At 38.2% G+C, this 14891-nt stretch overlaps 1 protein-coding gene across 1 annotated transcript; it reads right to left on the bottom strand.

The window, feature by feature from the left end:
* Nucleotides 1–736: 736 nt before the first annotated feature.
* Nucleotides 737–14455, bottom strand: LOC123880256 (sodium-coupled monocarboxylate transporter 1-like). Its single transcript, XM_045928286.1, has 13 exons — nucleotides 14206–14455; nucleotides 12784–12943; nucleotides 11433–11550; nucleotides 9714–9781; nucleotides 9046–9200; nucleotides 8547–8687; nucleotides 7421–7639; nucleotides 6804–6931; nucleotides 6209–6351; nucleotides 5446–5627; nucleotides 3946–4066; nucleotides 1925–2068; nucleotides 737–901 (listed from the first exon to the last, which is right to left on the bottom strand). The coding sequence occupies exons 1-13, from the start codon at nucleotides 14391–14393 to the stop codon at nucleotides 878–880; spliced, it is 1791 nt and encodes a 596-aa protein (XP_045784242.1). The 5' UTR covers nucleotides 14394–14455; the 3' UTR covers nucleotides 737–877.
* Between the last annotated feature and the right edge of the window lie 436 nt (nucleotides 14456–14891).

The following is a 14891-nucleotide window of genomic DNA, read 5'->3' as shown; positions in this document are numbered from 1 at the left end:
ATAATTTAGTAGAAAGTTAAGGACTCTAATCATAAATTTCCATCTTATTGTACCAACTTTCTCGCAAATAAATGATCTTATCTTATCTTATCTTATCTCAATCACGTCATAAAATGCGCAGTCCCTTCAGTGTTGTTATATAGAGTTTATGTCTGTATATCAAGCTATTTCTGTACCGTTAAGATGATGCCCGCGACTTTGTTAGCGTGGATTAGATTCTTGAAATTCCCGTTGAACTCTTTGATTTTCTGGGTCACCTATTGGCTAACCTATGTCCTTTCCCGAGGTGCGAACTATATGTGCACCAAAATTCGACAAAATTGGTTAAATGGTTGGGCCGTGAAAAGCTAGCAGACAGGCTGACAGATACGATCACGAACAAATTAATAAGCCGATTCGTATTTCCGTGATTTCAAAGTGCTTTTCATGCATTCGATATGACGTGTAAGGGAACCTTAAAGCCGGGACACACCAAACGCGTATACAGCACGTAAGCGTAGACGTAGCGCGTACCCTGACGTTGTAATGTATGGAACTGTATGAGATAATATATGGCATACCGTTTGCGTGACGTAAACGTTCGCGTAGACGTAATGCGTGCTATCGTGTCTATGGATTCACGCACGTCACTACGCGCGTGGTCATGTGTACGTGCTTGGTGTGAATAGGCTCTTAAAAATATTGAATATGTAGTACCTACTGTAGATATGTGACAAATAAGTAAGAATGCAGATAATAGGCAATGTAACAAAATATCAAACTCAAATTTTTATTTAACATTACATTACATTTACATTAATATGAACATTGATAAATAAAAAACAATATGAAAACAATTATTATTTACTAAAATTGTTCTTCCTTTGTTACATAATTATTATCGCTGCTGGTCCTCATCCTTCTGTTGAAAAAAAAAAATAGTTATTACTATTCTTACAAGATCAGTCAGAATTCAGAAGGTGTGGTTCTCTAACCTGTCAGTTATAATCTAACAAGCTCTAAATCGCGAAAAAACTCAACTATTCCTTATAAACATGTCATTATATTTTTAACTCGATGATATAGGCAGTAGGCACATTACAAATTTTTAATTACTCAATAAAAATGCTGTTTTATCAGAATTTGCAATTTAACACGTTTATGAAGCGCGAGATTAGTGGGAGTCACACGCGACTCTCACTCGAAGGGTCCCGTACCATCGTACTAGATAGGTATACCTACGTTGCACTTTTGTGTATTTAACAACAATGACGGACTGTGCCACTATATGTGGTTTAGTAAATTAATTTGTCGTGAACACATTTTAATTTTTCTTTGTGATGTAACCACAAATTAACGCACACACACAAAACCACAAATTTGATACGACAGACGAACAGCCGCATAGACAGACAGTCAGACAAACAGACTGACAAAAAGTGATCCTATAAGGGTTCCTTTTTTCTTTCGAGGTACGGAACCCTAAAAAACAAGAAGTAGTAATATGGTCCTCTGGCGGATACCCAGCCTGTGCTACTACGCTACAAATAGAATGTGCCTAATGCATTGTTTAGTGGTCTAAAACTATCTTCGCATTATTGCCTTTCTAATCAAACCGGTTGGTGAATGCCGTGTGGTGACAGATCAAAGCACCACACCTCTTCCCGCGGGTGTCGCACGAGGCGACTAAGGGTATAACGCAGAACGTAAGCGTTCTTTCGTACGACTACTACCATCTACTGCGATCACCAACCTTTCTGCCCAGCGTGGTGATTATGGGAAAATCTTCCCGCTGGGAGAGGCCTTTGGTCCAGCAGTGGATTGTTATAAGCAATTGACGATGAATGAAACTGGTATGGGACGCATTGGTTGGATGGTTTCAAAGTCTGTAGCGGAAATAGGTAGAAGTATTTTTTGTGTTTTGTATGATAGGATTATTTCTTACTAAATAAGCAGTATGAGCCCGTAAGCGCTCCACTTCCCTCGCATGGAGCTCTATGTCGTGCTGCGTAAGTCTTGGTCGACGGCAGTGCATGTCTTGCGTTGGAAGAAAGCGATGAATCACTGGTGTCAGGAGGTCTCGATGTACCTATGAGTAAAAAATGTGTAAAAACCTGAAGTACAAATACGTTTTCCCAATCCAACCAGTGAGCCCAAACTCTATGGACTCGCTGTTATCTATTAAGGAGTCTCTCTAACATCCTTGAGCTTATCGGAATGCAAAGCTGAAGTGGCAATGGGCAAGACATAGTTCGTAAAATCGTTGAGGTCCCAAGGTGCAGAAACGGTGACCTCGCACAGAATAGTGTATACCCTAGAATTACAGACTATGAATTGTGATGATCATCAGTGAGGGACGAAAACGGCGTATTTTAGGTATTAATAAATCTGTAACCATAAAAGCTAGATATTCGATACTTAGTATATTTGGTAAATTTGCTGAGGACACCTTATACTGAAAATTTCAGCTTTCTAGCGTCATCCAGACCGAAGTTATGACGGGTCGAAAATACGGCGAAACACTTCGAGAAAAAGGTACTACGTAGCGCCCCGGCCGCCGTTTGGCTCGGGGCACTGCCGTGCCCCTTGATAGGTGGAAAACCCCCACTACTGTGGACAGATGAGATGAAGCAAGTCTCAGGGAGCCGTTGGATTCAGACGGCGCAAGACCGTGGCCTGTGAGAGAGACAAGAGAAGTCCAGTAGTAGACTCTATCGGTTTTCTCTTATCTTTATCATCAAACTAGATCGACGATTCATTATTTTCATGGGAGTCGCACAAGATAGTAATATTATAAATACGAAAGTGTGTCTGTCTGTCTGTCTGCTACGTTTTCACGGCTCAACCGCTGAACCGATTTTAATGAAATTTGGTACAGAGTTAGCTTACATCTCGGGGACGGACATAAGCTACTTTTTATCCCGGAAAATCAAAGAGTTCCCGCGGGATTCCTAAAGACTCATCCACTTAACCGATTTGTATGAAATTTGGTACCGAAGTATCTTGCGTCCCTGTAATCGAAATAGGCAATTTTTTATCTCGGAAAATCAAACAGTTCCCACGGGATCTATTTTTCTAAATCCAGGCGGACGAAGTCGCGGGCATCCTCTAGTTGAAAATATGTTTCAAATATACGTACTAGGTACTTACTACTATTTCAGAAGCACATAAAAAGGAAGATGGTGGAGCAGTTTTATACTTTATCGTTTCTAAGAAGAAACTAAGAAGGTTCAGTTAAACTTTGATCGTCAATAAAACCAAAATGGGTCACACAGGTCACGCCATGTTAACTTTGGACTAAAAGATCTTTAACCGTAGTCATGTACGTGTGATAATTAATGACTTATGCAACTCGTTTTGCTTTTTATTAGTGGTCAAAGTTTTTAACCGCATGTTACGCTTACTTACGCTAACTGAACGTTAACTACTAAGCTAATAACAATTATTATAAAGCGCGTAAAGAAGAGAATTTGAAAAATAAAGACACGACAGAAGTCAGAATGCATGTAGTTTCCGTAAAATATATGCGTGTAAAATTTCCCTTTAAAGAAAAAGTTCGTTGCATGGCAAATTTTACACGCGTATGCATGCATTCTGTCGTATAATTTCAGTCACGCGTTGTTTTATTTAATTCTCAAAATAAATATAAAGTGGGCTCTACACTCGCGGCGCGAACGGCCGCAAAGCCCGCGACAACTGCGAATCACGAGTGTAGATTTTGTTCACGCCTTCGCGTTCGCGCTTCGCGCCTTTCCCCGATCAGTGTCGGTTTTTGGTCCGCGACAAAGGGTTTGCGGCGCGCGAACGTGAACGCATCCTCAACGACGAACAAGACTGTGAAGATTTGCGAGTGTGGAGGGACACAGTTCACGCGTGGATCGCGGCATACATTCACGGCGTGAAATAACGGCGCGACTTCACGTGCGAGTGTAGAGCCGGCTTAAGATTTACAACGTGGCCACTTACCATAGCGGGTTTGTTTGGTTGTGTGAAAAACGTTATAATTGATCCAGTTATAATGCACACCATCATACCGATGAGCGTGTAATATAAGTAGCTCACCCGGTACAAGAAGAATGTGCCAGATCTGTAAGATTCAAATCATAGGATTACAATTCAACGAAGTACCTACGGAGTACCTACCTACCTAGGGGAAAGCAGGTAGGATTCGTACAGAGGGACCATTCGTACAGCAGTCATATCTCCACTACATGGTGACGTGTCTGTCTTTATGTATATTATGTCAGGCCCGCTCTTGTTCATGGACTAACAGCTAAGTACAGTAGCTATACATTGTACAACCTTTAGCTTTTTTTGGATAAGTCAAAACGTGTTTTCAGTCTGCGAAAATTATTTTTCGACTCACCCTTGAACACAATCATCACACTAATATTATAAAGGCGAAAGTTTGTATGTGAGTGTGTGTGTGTGTGTGTGTGTGTGTGTGTGTGTGTGTGTGTGTGTGTGTGTGTGTGTGTGTGTGTGTGTGTTTGTTACTCCTTCACGCAAAAACTACTGGGCGGATTGGGCTGAAATTTAGAATAGAGATAGATTATACTCTGGTTTAGCATATAGGCTACTTTTTATCCCGAAAAATCAAATAGTTCCCACGGAATTTTTAAAAAACTACATCCACGCGAACGAAGTCGCGGGCATCAGCTAGTTCATAATAAGTTTAGCTCATATTGTTAAAGTAGGTAATAAGTGCCTTAGATCAATATGAAAGCATTAATTTTGGGATAACCTTAACCGTTATTTTTATTTTGGATTTATCGTTTGATTTTTTGGGTAGGGGTACCTTCGTACAGTTAGGAGTGGGGTGGATTCGTGCTATACAATGCACCCCACGTGCGTTCAGATAGTTTCTGAACTGACTGGGATATGGGATTCCAACTCTTAAACACTCCCAGATGATAACATGCAACAAATAGTGATGATGCCTACTAACAGAGTGAACCAGAGTGAGGAAACTCTCGGTATAATCCTGAAATCGACATAGTTGTCAATTAATATTGTACCTACTCTACCACTATGTTCGAATGTATCCTAATCGATGTACGAAGCTATCCCGCGTGTGGGGTGCTTTCGTACGATTTCCATTTTTTAATTTTTTTTCAAATTCATCATAGCTTTGCCATGTTACTTTGTATCAACACTAAACTACACTTTAATGAAAGCCAGATAAATAAGCAATTCAGCAGCATTGAAACTATTTTGAAATATCTATTAGTTTTATTTTTACATGACTAAGAGTAAAAAGTGTACGAATCCTACCTGCTTTCCCCTGACAGTACCTCAGGTTTCTATAGCGTCAGCACTTTGGAACATAGTGTCAACTTTAATACCCGGTACTTACTTATCACCTACGCTCGATGGGAGTCAGGTGTCATTTTATATGGCATAGCTAACGTTGATCATCAGATATTAAGTCATTCTGTGGTATATCATTCTAATAAAATAAAATACCTGTCAAACTCTACAGTAACGTCGGATATCGGTGTAGTAGGAAGAGTGTAGTTGTCGGAACATCCCGCCACGCTGACTGGTTTCGGTACCACTACAATTTCTCCTCGCAACATGGCAGCCTGAGTGCCCAAAGAGATCCAACCCACAAGGAGCGTGGAGGTCACTCCACCAACTAGCGCTCCCTACAGAAGAACAAAAGAAAAGAGCCTTGTTAAAATTATAACTACCTGCAATTGTGTTCTGTCTGCATGCAGTCAGCGTATGTGAGTATAGTCAAAGTGAACTAGGCTGAAGGAGCTTTCGGTCTGATACTGAATCGACATTGTGTCAAATATTAGGCATTTAAGTGCTAGAGGTGGCGTAAAATCAAAGATTTAAAAACAATATTTAAAACTGTTTGTCACACTGTAACGACGGCTCACACCTAGTAACCTAATTAAAAAAAAATTAGATCGTATATTCATAAACGTAACTATTTGATACTTTGTTTTTTTATTTATTTTGACTGTAATAATTTCGTATACTGGTTCACATTACAGAAAACAGGATTTGAAACTATATACATAATTAATAATAATATAGATTTTTTGTAAAATGTGTTCCGGAATAATTTTATTGTTTGACGACAGGGTCTTCCCAGGGTCAAGAGGAGTACTGGTCTCGAGGTGTAGCGTCCTTATCCGGGTATCGTGCGGGGTAATCGTGTTACTCTTCTAGCCGGAATTTCGAAGGTCAGTAAAATATTTTTAGTTCATAAGCTCACCGTAGCGTTGATCCATGGCATAAAAAGTCCCATTGTAAAGAGTCCCAGGAGACTGCCTGCGGTGATGCCGGCTAAGCTCTTGCCCGCCTGGATCAGGGCTCCCATGTGCTCCACGAGGAAAACAAGGCCGACACATATGGCACCTTGAGGGATATGAGGAATATAGCTTTATATCTACAATGCTGGTATCCTAGTGGTTAAAATATTAGCTACCTTTATTCAGAAGGTTCGATTCCGGGTCCATACCGAAACTTTCAAGAATTCTGTGTTAAGCAATTCAATATTACTCGTTTTAACGGTGAAAGAATACATTGAGAGGAAACCTGCGTGCCTTCATAATATTCTCAAAAGGATGTAAAGTCTGCTAATCTACACTTGACCAGCGTGGTGGATCTATCGTTTACACCCTTCTCACTCTGAGAGGAAACCCATAGTCAGTCGTGAGCCAGGATGACCTTAAGATTGGGAGAATATTGATGAAGAATGATGATTTATAGTTATCATAAGTCATTATTGTCATTCATTATTTAGTAGTCAATACTACGTTTTCGTTAAGCAAATAAAGATTATTCATTTATTTACTATATATACGTACCAATGATAACAACAATGATTTTCATGATAAAGCTTGCGGTCTTCTCTGAAATAGGCTTGTTGTACGCTGGTCTAATCAGGTCTTCGAATATGACTCCACACATTGAATTTAAACCGGTAGACATTGAACTAAAACAAAATTAAATTCATTAAAATCAAAAACCTAAGGAAGGATTCCATAGCATCGTACAAGAAATAACACTTTTTGATTTTTTTCTTTTTCATGATGACATTTTGAAATGTTTATGTTAGTTAGAGTGGAAATAAAAATATATATTCAGTGAAATATAGGTTCTTGAGATACAGCCATGACGGATTAGTATTAGGCTTAGTAAAAACTTTAAATAAAAACTGAAAAACCCGCCTTCCAAGTTAGGTACTTAGCCCACTACCATCTTAGCTACCACCAGGTGAGACCGCAGTCATGGGCTAACTTGTATTGGAATAAAAAATCCATCAAATTCAGCCCTTGAATCACATAATGCTATGGTAAGCGGAGTAAGTGAAGATATGGAAATTTATTAATATTTAACTATACTTAATCACTTCAGCTTGGTTTTTCTTAACTCGTGCGTATAGTAGTCAAAAAGTTGGTAGTTTTTCTCACCAATACTGTACCTCAAAGCTGCGCTAAAGACTCCACTCATGAAGATGCCAGGCAATGCAGGGATGGATCCAGTGATGGTCATCACGAAGTAGGGCAGGAGCTGGTCACTTTTCTTGATCGCTTTTGTGGTGAGCGGGTCACAGGTTGCAAAAGTCGCATATATCACCAAACCAGTGTAACAGCATAGAGATACGATGGTGAAAATTCCGGCAGCCATTATGAAAATTGTTCTGCAAAATTAACTCAATGCTATACTAGAGTACCCTTTGGCCTCGCTTGGATAGTATTTTTGAAAATCCTTTCATAATAAGGATTCTTGTTACGTTAGAGGGAAAACTTACATTGAACATCTCAAGAGTCTCAATGAGTCGATAATAAATTAGTCCGTTTATCTTTTTATATTATATCTCTAAGTATAATTACTAATATTATATAAGCGATAGTGGGTATCTCTTCTGTATAATGCTAGCTTTCACGGCCCATCTTTATAGCCAATATTGATGAAATAAGACAAAGATGGAGAAGCTTGATCCCGGGGACGGACATAGGCCACTTTTATCCTGGAAAATCTTAGTGTTCTGCGATCGTCTTAATAAACGCTGAAATATTATAACAAAATTGCTTTTCTGTCTCTTGGTATATTTTAATGTTGTAGTACATTTATATTTATGAACTCAATATTTGCTCCTCTTTCATTTGACGCCCCATTCGATACAATAGCAAAAAAAAATTGGAGACCCCCACTTTTTTTCATGTGACATCCGTTAGGTCAATTTTTTCATATAAAATGTAGTCTATGTCACCTATACGACGAATCGATTGACATCTCATTCATCAAAATCGGCCCAGTAGTTTAGGTGCTACGGTGGAACACACAGAATCTGGATACAAACATACACACATACATACATAGACTGCTAAATTCATAACCCTTCCTTTTGGCTTTGCCGCAGTCGGGTAAAAAACTGGCATGTCCGAGAATATTCCATAGTGTTTTCAAAGTTGTGTGAATTCTGCCAATCTACATTAGTAGACTAAGGGCAAATCCTTTTCATTCTGAGAGGAGAGCCGTGCTCAGTAGTAGACCAGCGATGCATTCGTGACGATGATGATGATGAATAGAACAAAGACACTTACATTCTAGCCCGTTTAAGAGAAGACAGAGCAAGGCATCGTTGGATCATGGCTTGGTTTACGGAACAGGACGCAAGCCAGCTAAAGTAGTTTCCAAACACGGTCGTCCAAAATGTATGACGGATTGTCGGATCCAAATCCATGCTGGGGACAATAATATTACTAAGTTTTCCTTGTTTTAATATTAAAAATGTTTTATTGCTGCTGTAGCATAAGCTTTTCAGTAAAAGAGCAATTTTGGTGTCAGTTCTTGAGTGTCGGTGTTTATTATTCTTCCTTCCGTAACCTATCGATTGATAGGATCGAGGACTACGAGTATATAATATCCAAAAAGTCAAAAGTCATTAAACTTATATTAAGATGATCGCCAGACGCCTTTGTGATGATTGGCTAAATTGTGGTATTCTTGCGGCAACTGAAACTTTTAGCCTTTAGTAAGAGAGTTTTGACCAGTCAGAACTTATCACGATCTTCATAGCGCAATAAAATATAATAAACTTACATAAAAAAATCTAGCCTGTCGCCTTCTTTGTTGATTCTTAACACCTCGCTGATACCTCCAAGGCGGCAAGTACCATAGGCTAGTACAAATATTACTCCAAAATACATAAGTATAGTTTGTAAAGCATCTGTCCACACGACAGCTTTCAAGCCACCCTGAAAATACCCACATAATTTAATGACAAAAATATTACGCTGTTGTCACACGGCCACAAAAGCTCGAACGAGCATATTCAGGAAGCTTACGGTAGAAAGTCGTAGGTAACTCGTAAATGTGGCAAGTTACACAAGAATAAAATACACGTGTTCATTATTAACAAATTAAACAATTATTTTATATACTATTTTTGGTTTATTTCTTTTATGGGATTGATTTAGGCAACCTCGTTTTGCTTCTAAAGGTGCCTACAAATAATCCTGGTTAATAATTATTAGCAGCAAAAATACAGATGTATGAGTCACTAACTTATGCCCTCGGCTTCACTCGCGCGAAAGTTAAAATTTCTAAAAGAAGTCGGGAGTTACATGTAGGAAAATTTTTAGACCAAATTAATTATTATTGCTATTTTTATAAGTAGGTATTTTAGGAAACTTGACTTAAATATTAAACTGCATGTAGGTATCTTGTGTAAGTATAAACTAGATAGAGACAGTTACCAGAATACTCACAAGTGTAGTGTAAAAAATACAGACGATGCATACGATTGGTGTTATCATGTGGAGGTTGACCCCAGTAACTGAAAAATATATAATAAAGGCTCGATGACACTGGGCTAATTTACGAGCTGCTAGTCGGCGAGTTTAAAAGCTAGCGAGTGAGTGAGTAAGCGAGTGTCGATGACACACAAAACATTCCACTCGCTCAGTAGCCAACTAGCTAGCGTGTTGACATTTTAGCTTTAACTGCCAAAACGCAGATGCTCGCAACTAGTTTACTAGCAGTGATGATGACACGTGGCTAGTTAACTAGCTTACAGGCCAACACGCCAGCGAATGGCGAGTAAATTAGCCCGGCTTTCTATTTTTCAAGCAGCTTTTTTACAATCTGATAATCAAAAGCAGATTGTGAAAAAGCTCGATGACACGTGGCGAGTTTACAATTTACAAGGCAGCGAGTTCGCTAGCAGCTTGTAAACTCGCCCCGTGTCATCGAGGCTTAAGAGCTCATTCATACGAGAGTTTTTTTAACGTCCGTTAAAAAAGTCGTTCAAATAGAACAAATGCATTCCCAAGTATCTGGTCACACGTCAACGCTTTTTTATCGCGCACTGTTGTATTTTCAGCGCAACGCCGGGTTTTAACGCAACGCTTTTTTAACGCTCGTGTGAATTAGGGCTTATTGTATTGTCAAATAAGTGATAAATGACTTAGGTACAGCCACTGACACTGGAATCTGTTCGATAAGTTAGTAAGAAAAGTCGTTTTTCGTCAAATAAAGACTCTGTATCTCTGACAAATAACAACGACTTGTTTACAGATGGATTGATTATTATTAATTGTTTCGCCTGTTAAACTTATATAATGACATATAAAAGTATAACTTGTTTTTTTTTATGTATGTACTGAATCTTTTTATTAGTTCTATGATCATTCTATCTAATGTTTTTTGTAATTCTTGGTGTGGTTTACGTAAAACTACTGGAGTAATTAGAAGCGAAACTCACATTACACTTTAGGTTGATAAAATTCGATACAGTAGAATCTGAGACTTGGTTTGACCTGATTTATTTTATATACTAGTAAGATGATGCCTGCGACGTGTGATCGTGGATTTCGGTTTGTCAAAAATTCCGTGTGAACTCTTTAATTTTCCGGGAGAAATAAACAATGTGCGTTTCCGATATGCAAGTTATCTCTGTACCTTTTGTGTAAATAGGTTGGGCCTGGAAAACGCAACAGACAGTCTGAGAGTTTTGCATTTAGAATATTACTAGAGGGGCCGGCGACTTCGTCCGCGTGGATTTAGGTTTTCAAAGAGCCCTCAGGAACTGTTTGATTATCCAGGATAAAAACTTGCCTATGTCAATTATAGGGACGCAAGCTACCTCGGTACCAAACATACAAATCGGTTAAGCGGATGGGAATCTTTAGGAATCCCGTGGAAACTCTTTCATTTTCCTGGATAAAAAGTAGCCTATGATCGTCTCCGGGATATAAGCTAACTCTGTACCAAATTTCGTCAGAATCGGTCGTGAAAAGGTAGCAGACAGACAGACAGGCCGACAGACAGACAGCCCGACAAGACAGACAGACACACTTTCGCATTTATAATATTATTATTATAATTAGTATACTAGTATGCATTATATTATATAATAAATATAGTGATATAGTATAGTATATAAGTATAGATTTGAATACCTAGTGAAAAAGGTGACAGATGTTTACCTTGGCTGAAAGCTAAAGCTGGAACGTAGATTACGATTGGTATGTATAGTAACATTTTGATGATAAATATTACAGAACCTAATAGACGAACGTTCTGGTTAAACCTCAGCCGCAAATACTGCAAAGAAAATTGGATGGTAAGTATTACTAAAAGTAGACTGTTATAACAAAATAGCAGTTGCCAGAGTTATCAACCGATAGACATTATCTGCTGGTTTATCGGTAACTTTTTTGTAGGGACTTCTACACGCCACGGTATTGCGCCGCCTGGATTCAGCGGCTCCCTGCGACTCATTTAGATGCCAGAATAAAGGGGTTTATAATTATATGCCCATATCAACGTTATCATTTATCACAAAAAACCATACCATATTATTTTTGACAAACAATACCGTCTCTAAGTAACTTAACAACAAAGATTACACAATAATAACTATCGGAAATTCAATAGTAAAGTCATATACTTATTTAGTTGCTAAATTATTAACACGTTACATTCATTTTATATTTATTTGACTTTACCTTTAACAACAATCTCGCCTACTCACAGCTAAGTGAGTTTATTTATAGACTGTGGTAATTTTGAGTCTGAAAAATGATACAAAATGATTCATACCTAAGGTCATTTCTACGCTAACTTACTTAAATCAAGGATGCTACTTTAATTTCAAAGGACTTATATCATTCAAATGGTCTGGCGCATGACTGCAATTAGATCTTGTGATGATGTACGAATGGTGTAATGTTTCTATCTTAGATTAGATTTTCCCACCTGCATCTTCCCACTATACTTATGACTCTACCAACGTCCAACAGTCGGTTGGTGATTTCATGATAGTACTGAGAGGGAGAAAACTTATTGTTTTTATCTGAATAAATATTATATTGACATAATTTCGAAGTTAATATTATTTGTTTATTTTAAAACAAGTTCAATAGTCCACAAAAACTTTTAAAAAACCATTATTTAGGTACTTTTAGCCATTTTTGGATTGAATTTCTTCTTCGACTACGACTTTGGCCGAAGGTTGTTGTAACAGGTGGTCAATCGATTTCGACTTCCGCCAGAAATCAACCTTCAGTTTGGACTCTATTGTTAATATCAGTAATAAACCAAACCTATAATTTATTATTTAATAATTAAAAAACTGGTCAAATGCGAGTAAAATTTTCATTACGATCATTTAGCATTTTTTATTATTACTTAGGTATATCAGCAATAAGAATACATATTCTGTTAAAATTTCAACTCTCTACCTATTACGTTTCACGAGATACAGCCCGCTGACAGACAGACGGACGGACGGACAGCGGATGGCTTAGACAAATTATTTATTTTATCAAAGCTTACCTCATAAGTAGAAGTGATCTGTAAATTGTAGAAAACAGGCAGATAAACTATCGATATTGTCAAAGACACGATCCACTCTGACAGTACAATAGTCCAAAGTTGCGTTCCATACGTATACATTTCAGCAGGCAGGCCGAGTAACGATATGCCTGAGACGTAGCTGAAAATTGTGAAAAATTAGCTTTGGTCTAGCGAAAAGCAGCTATGGTTCGATAATTATGATGTCCTGTCGACCATTTATTGATATAGTCTAAATCATTATAGCAAGTTGAAGTGGTCATGTCATGCTTGTTGTAGAGCCGATGGCCGATGGAGCTGTAGTCCTAGAGTGCAAACCGCGTATAAGCTGGTGTAGTGTGGGACGCTCTCCAGTACGATGGACTGACTATCTAAAGATGCTAAAGGAAAGTTGCTGCGTGAGGAAGGCTGAGGGCTGGGTGTGGTGGCACTCATTAGGGAACAGTATCCAACAGTGGATATCCATGACTAAGATATCCATGAAGATGACTAAATTTTGGCCAGGACGGCTAATCTAAAATCAGTCATCTAATATAACATACGTTAAAAAAATCATATGTATTTACAATTAAAGATATTTCTTTCAACTCTCCGACTTTATCATAAGCATTTAAATGAAAATGTTCTCAGAATCCGTTTAGGTCCCCCTTAAAGCAATTTGGTACTGGACTTCGCGACCTCTTGCACGATGAGCTAAAGATTCAACTCGCATGAATTGCTCACGCTCATTCATTGCTTTGCGATGCAGACGAATAGTTATAAGAGTATAAGTAGAAACGTTTTATTGATTTTGAGGAAGCAGTCCTATCTAAGCGTTACGAAACGATAGAAAATAAAAACGTATTTTGCAAAATTGAAACTATAAAGTATCTAACGAGTAATGATACGATTTCTAAAATATCCACACTCAGGAGAATCTTAGAAACTAACAGTTTACAAGATCATAGCGACATTGTTTCCCTATCATGTAAAGAATAAAATACTTCCTGTACTTATTGTAAACGATAAAAACAATATAATACGTGTGAAATAAAAAGCATCTTTACGTAAGTAACTTAGGTATTCTGTTCCATAAATATTTAATAACATATTAGCAAAAACAAAGCAAACGGAAGTAAAACACAAAATTTTAAAATAGAGAGCACCTAAAGAAATAATAAATTGAAAAAACAACATAAATTAAACAATGGAGCTAAACATTCGCATTGTGGATTAACGGTCAAAATTATTAATCAATAATAATCCTATCTGTGATCTGTCGATAAGTTTGACTGCAACGTGGTTATGTGTCACAAAATGTGTGGTATTTAAAAAAACAACGTCGCTATATACGGATTACGGATGGATTGATTATTAATTTTGGGCGTCAGAGTATATGGATACAGGATCTTTTAACCAAAATACCTGGCTATCAAAGACATTGAGATGGGGAACATCCCCATTGTTTTCCCTCCCATCAAATATTCGGCGGTCGTGTTCTGCTTCTTCGTGGCAAAGAATGCGAAGTAGACACCAATCAAGGCTGACATGAGCAACATTGCCCCGAATACTAAATAATCTAGCCAGTCGAAGTATACTTGGGCTTGGGACATGTTGAGGCGTGCGCGTTCGTCCACCACCACGCGACAATTTCATCTCGGACTAGGTATATAGTACCTTGTAGCGAGAGGAATTGGTATCAGTAGTAGTGCTATATTTATCCTCCGAAGGATCTCGGACGGGCCCATTAGAGGGATGAGGATCTCTAATTGACTATTTACCGGTCAGTTGCGTCTTGCACTCGTCACCGTACCTACATATTAAAAGCTTCCAGGCGAGTTTTACCTGACGAAAGTAGAAAATTTCTAGGACAATTTTTTAATCAGAAATAAACACTTTTTACCCGACTGCAGCAAAGCCAAAAGGAAGTAAGTATGTATAATAATAATAGTAATGTATAAAGTAAGTAAGTGTGTATGTATGTGTGTGCGTATGTTTGTATCCAGATTCTGTGTGTTCCACTGTAGCGCCTAAACTATTGGGCCGACTTTGATGAATGAGGTATCAATCGATTCGTCGTAAAGGTCCGGGTGACATAATTAAGCTACATT

Source organism: Maniola jurtina, chromosome Z (assembly GCF_905333055.1).
Source record: "Maniola jurtina chromosome Z, ilManJurt1.1, whole genome shotgun sequence".
In the NCBI taxonomy this organism is placed as follows: domain Eukaryota; kingdom Metazoa; phylum Arthropoda; class Insecta; order Lepidoptera; family Nymphalidae; genus Maniola; species Maniola jurtina.
Note: the sequence above shows the minus strand (reverse complement) of the source record. Positions and strands in the feature narration are given on the sequence as shown.

Coding starts and splice junctions, on each gene's coding strand:
- LOC123880256 (XM_045928286.1), bottom strand. CDS start 14,393: ATGTCCCAAGCCCAAGTATACTTCGACTGGCTAGATTATTTAGTATTC. Junction 11,551..12,783: donor AGATCACTTCTACTTATGAG/GTAAGCTTTGAT, acceptor TTTTCTTTGCAG/TATTTGCGGCTGAGGTTTAA. Junction 5,628..6,208: donor TGCCATGGATCAACGCTACG/GTGAGCTTATGA, acceptor GTTCTTCTGTAG/GGAGCGCTAGTTGGTGGAGT.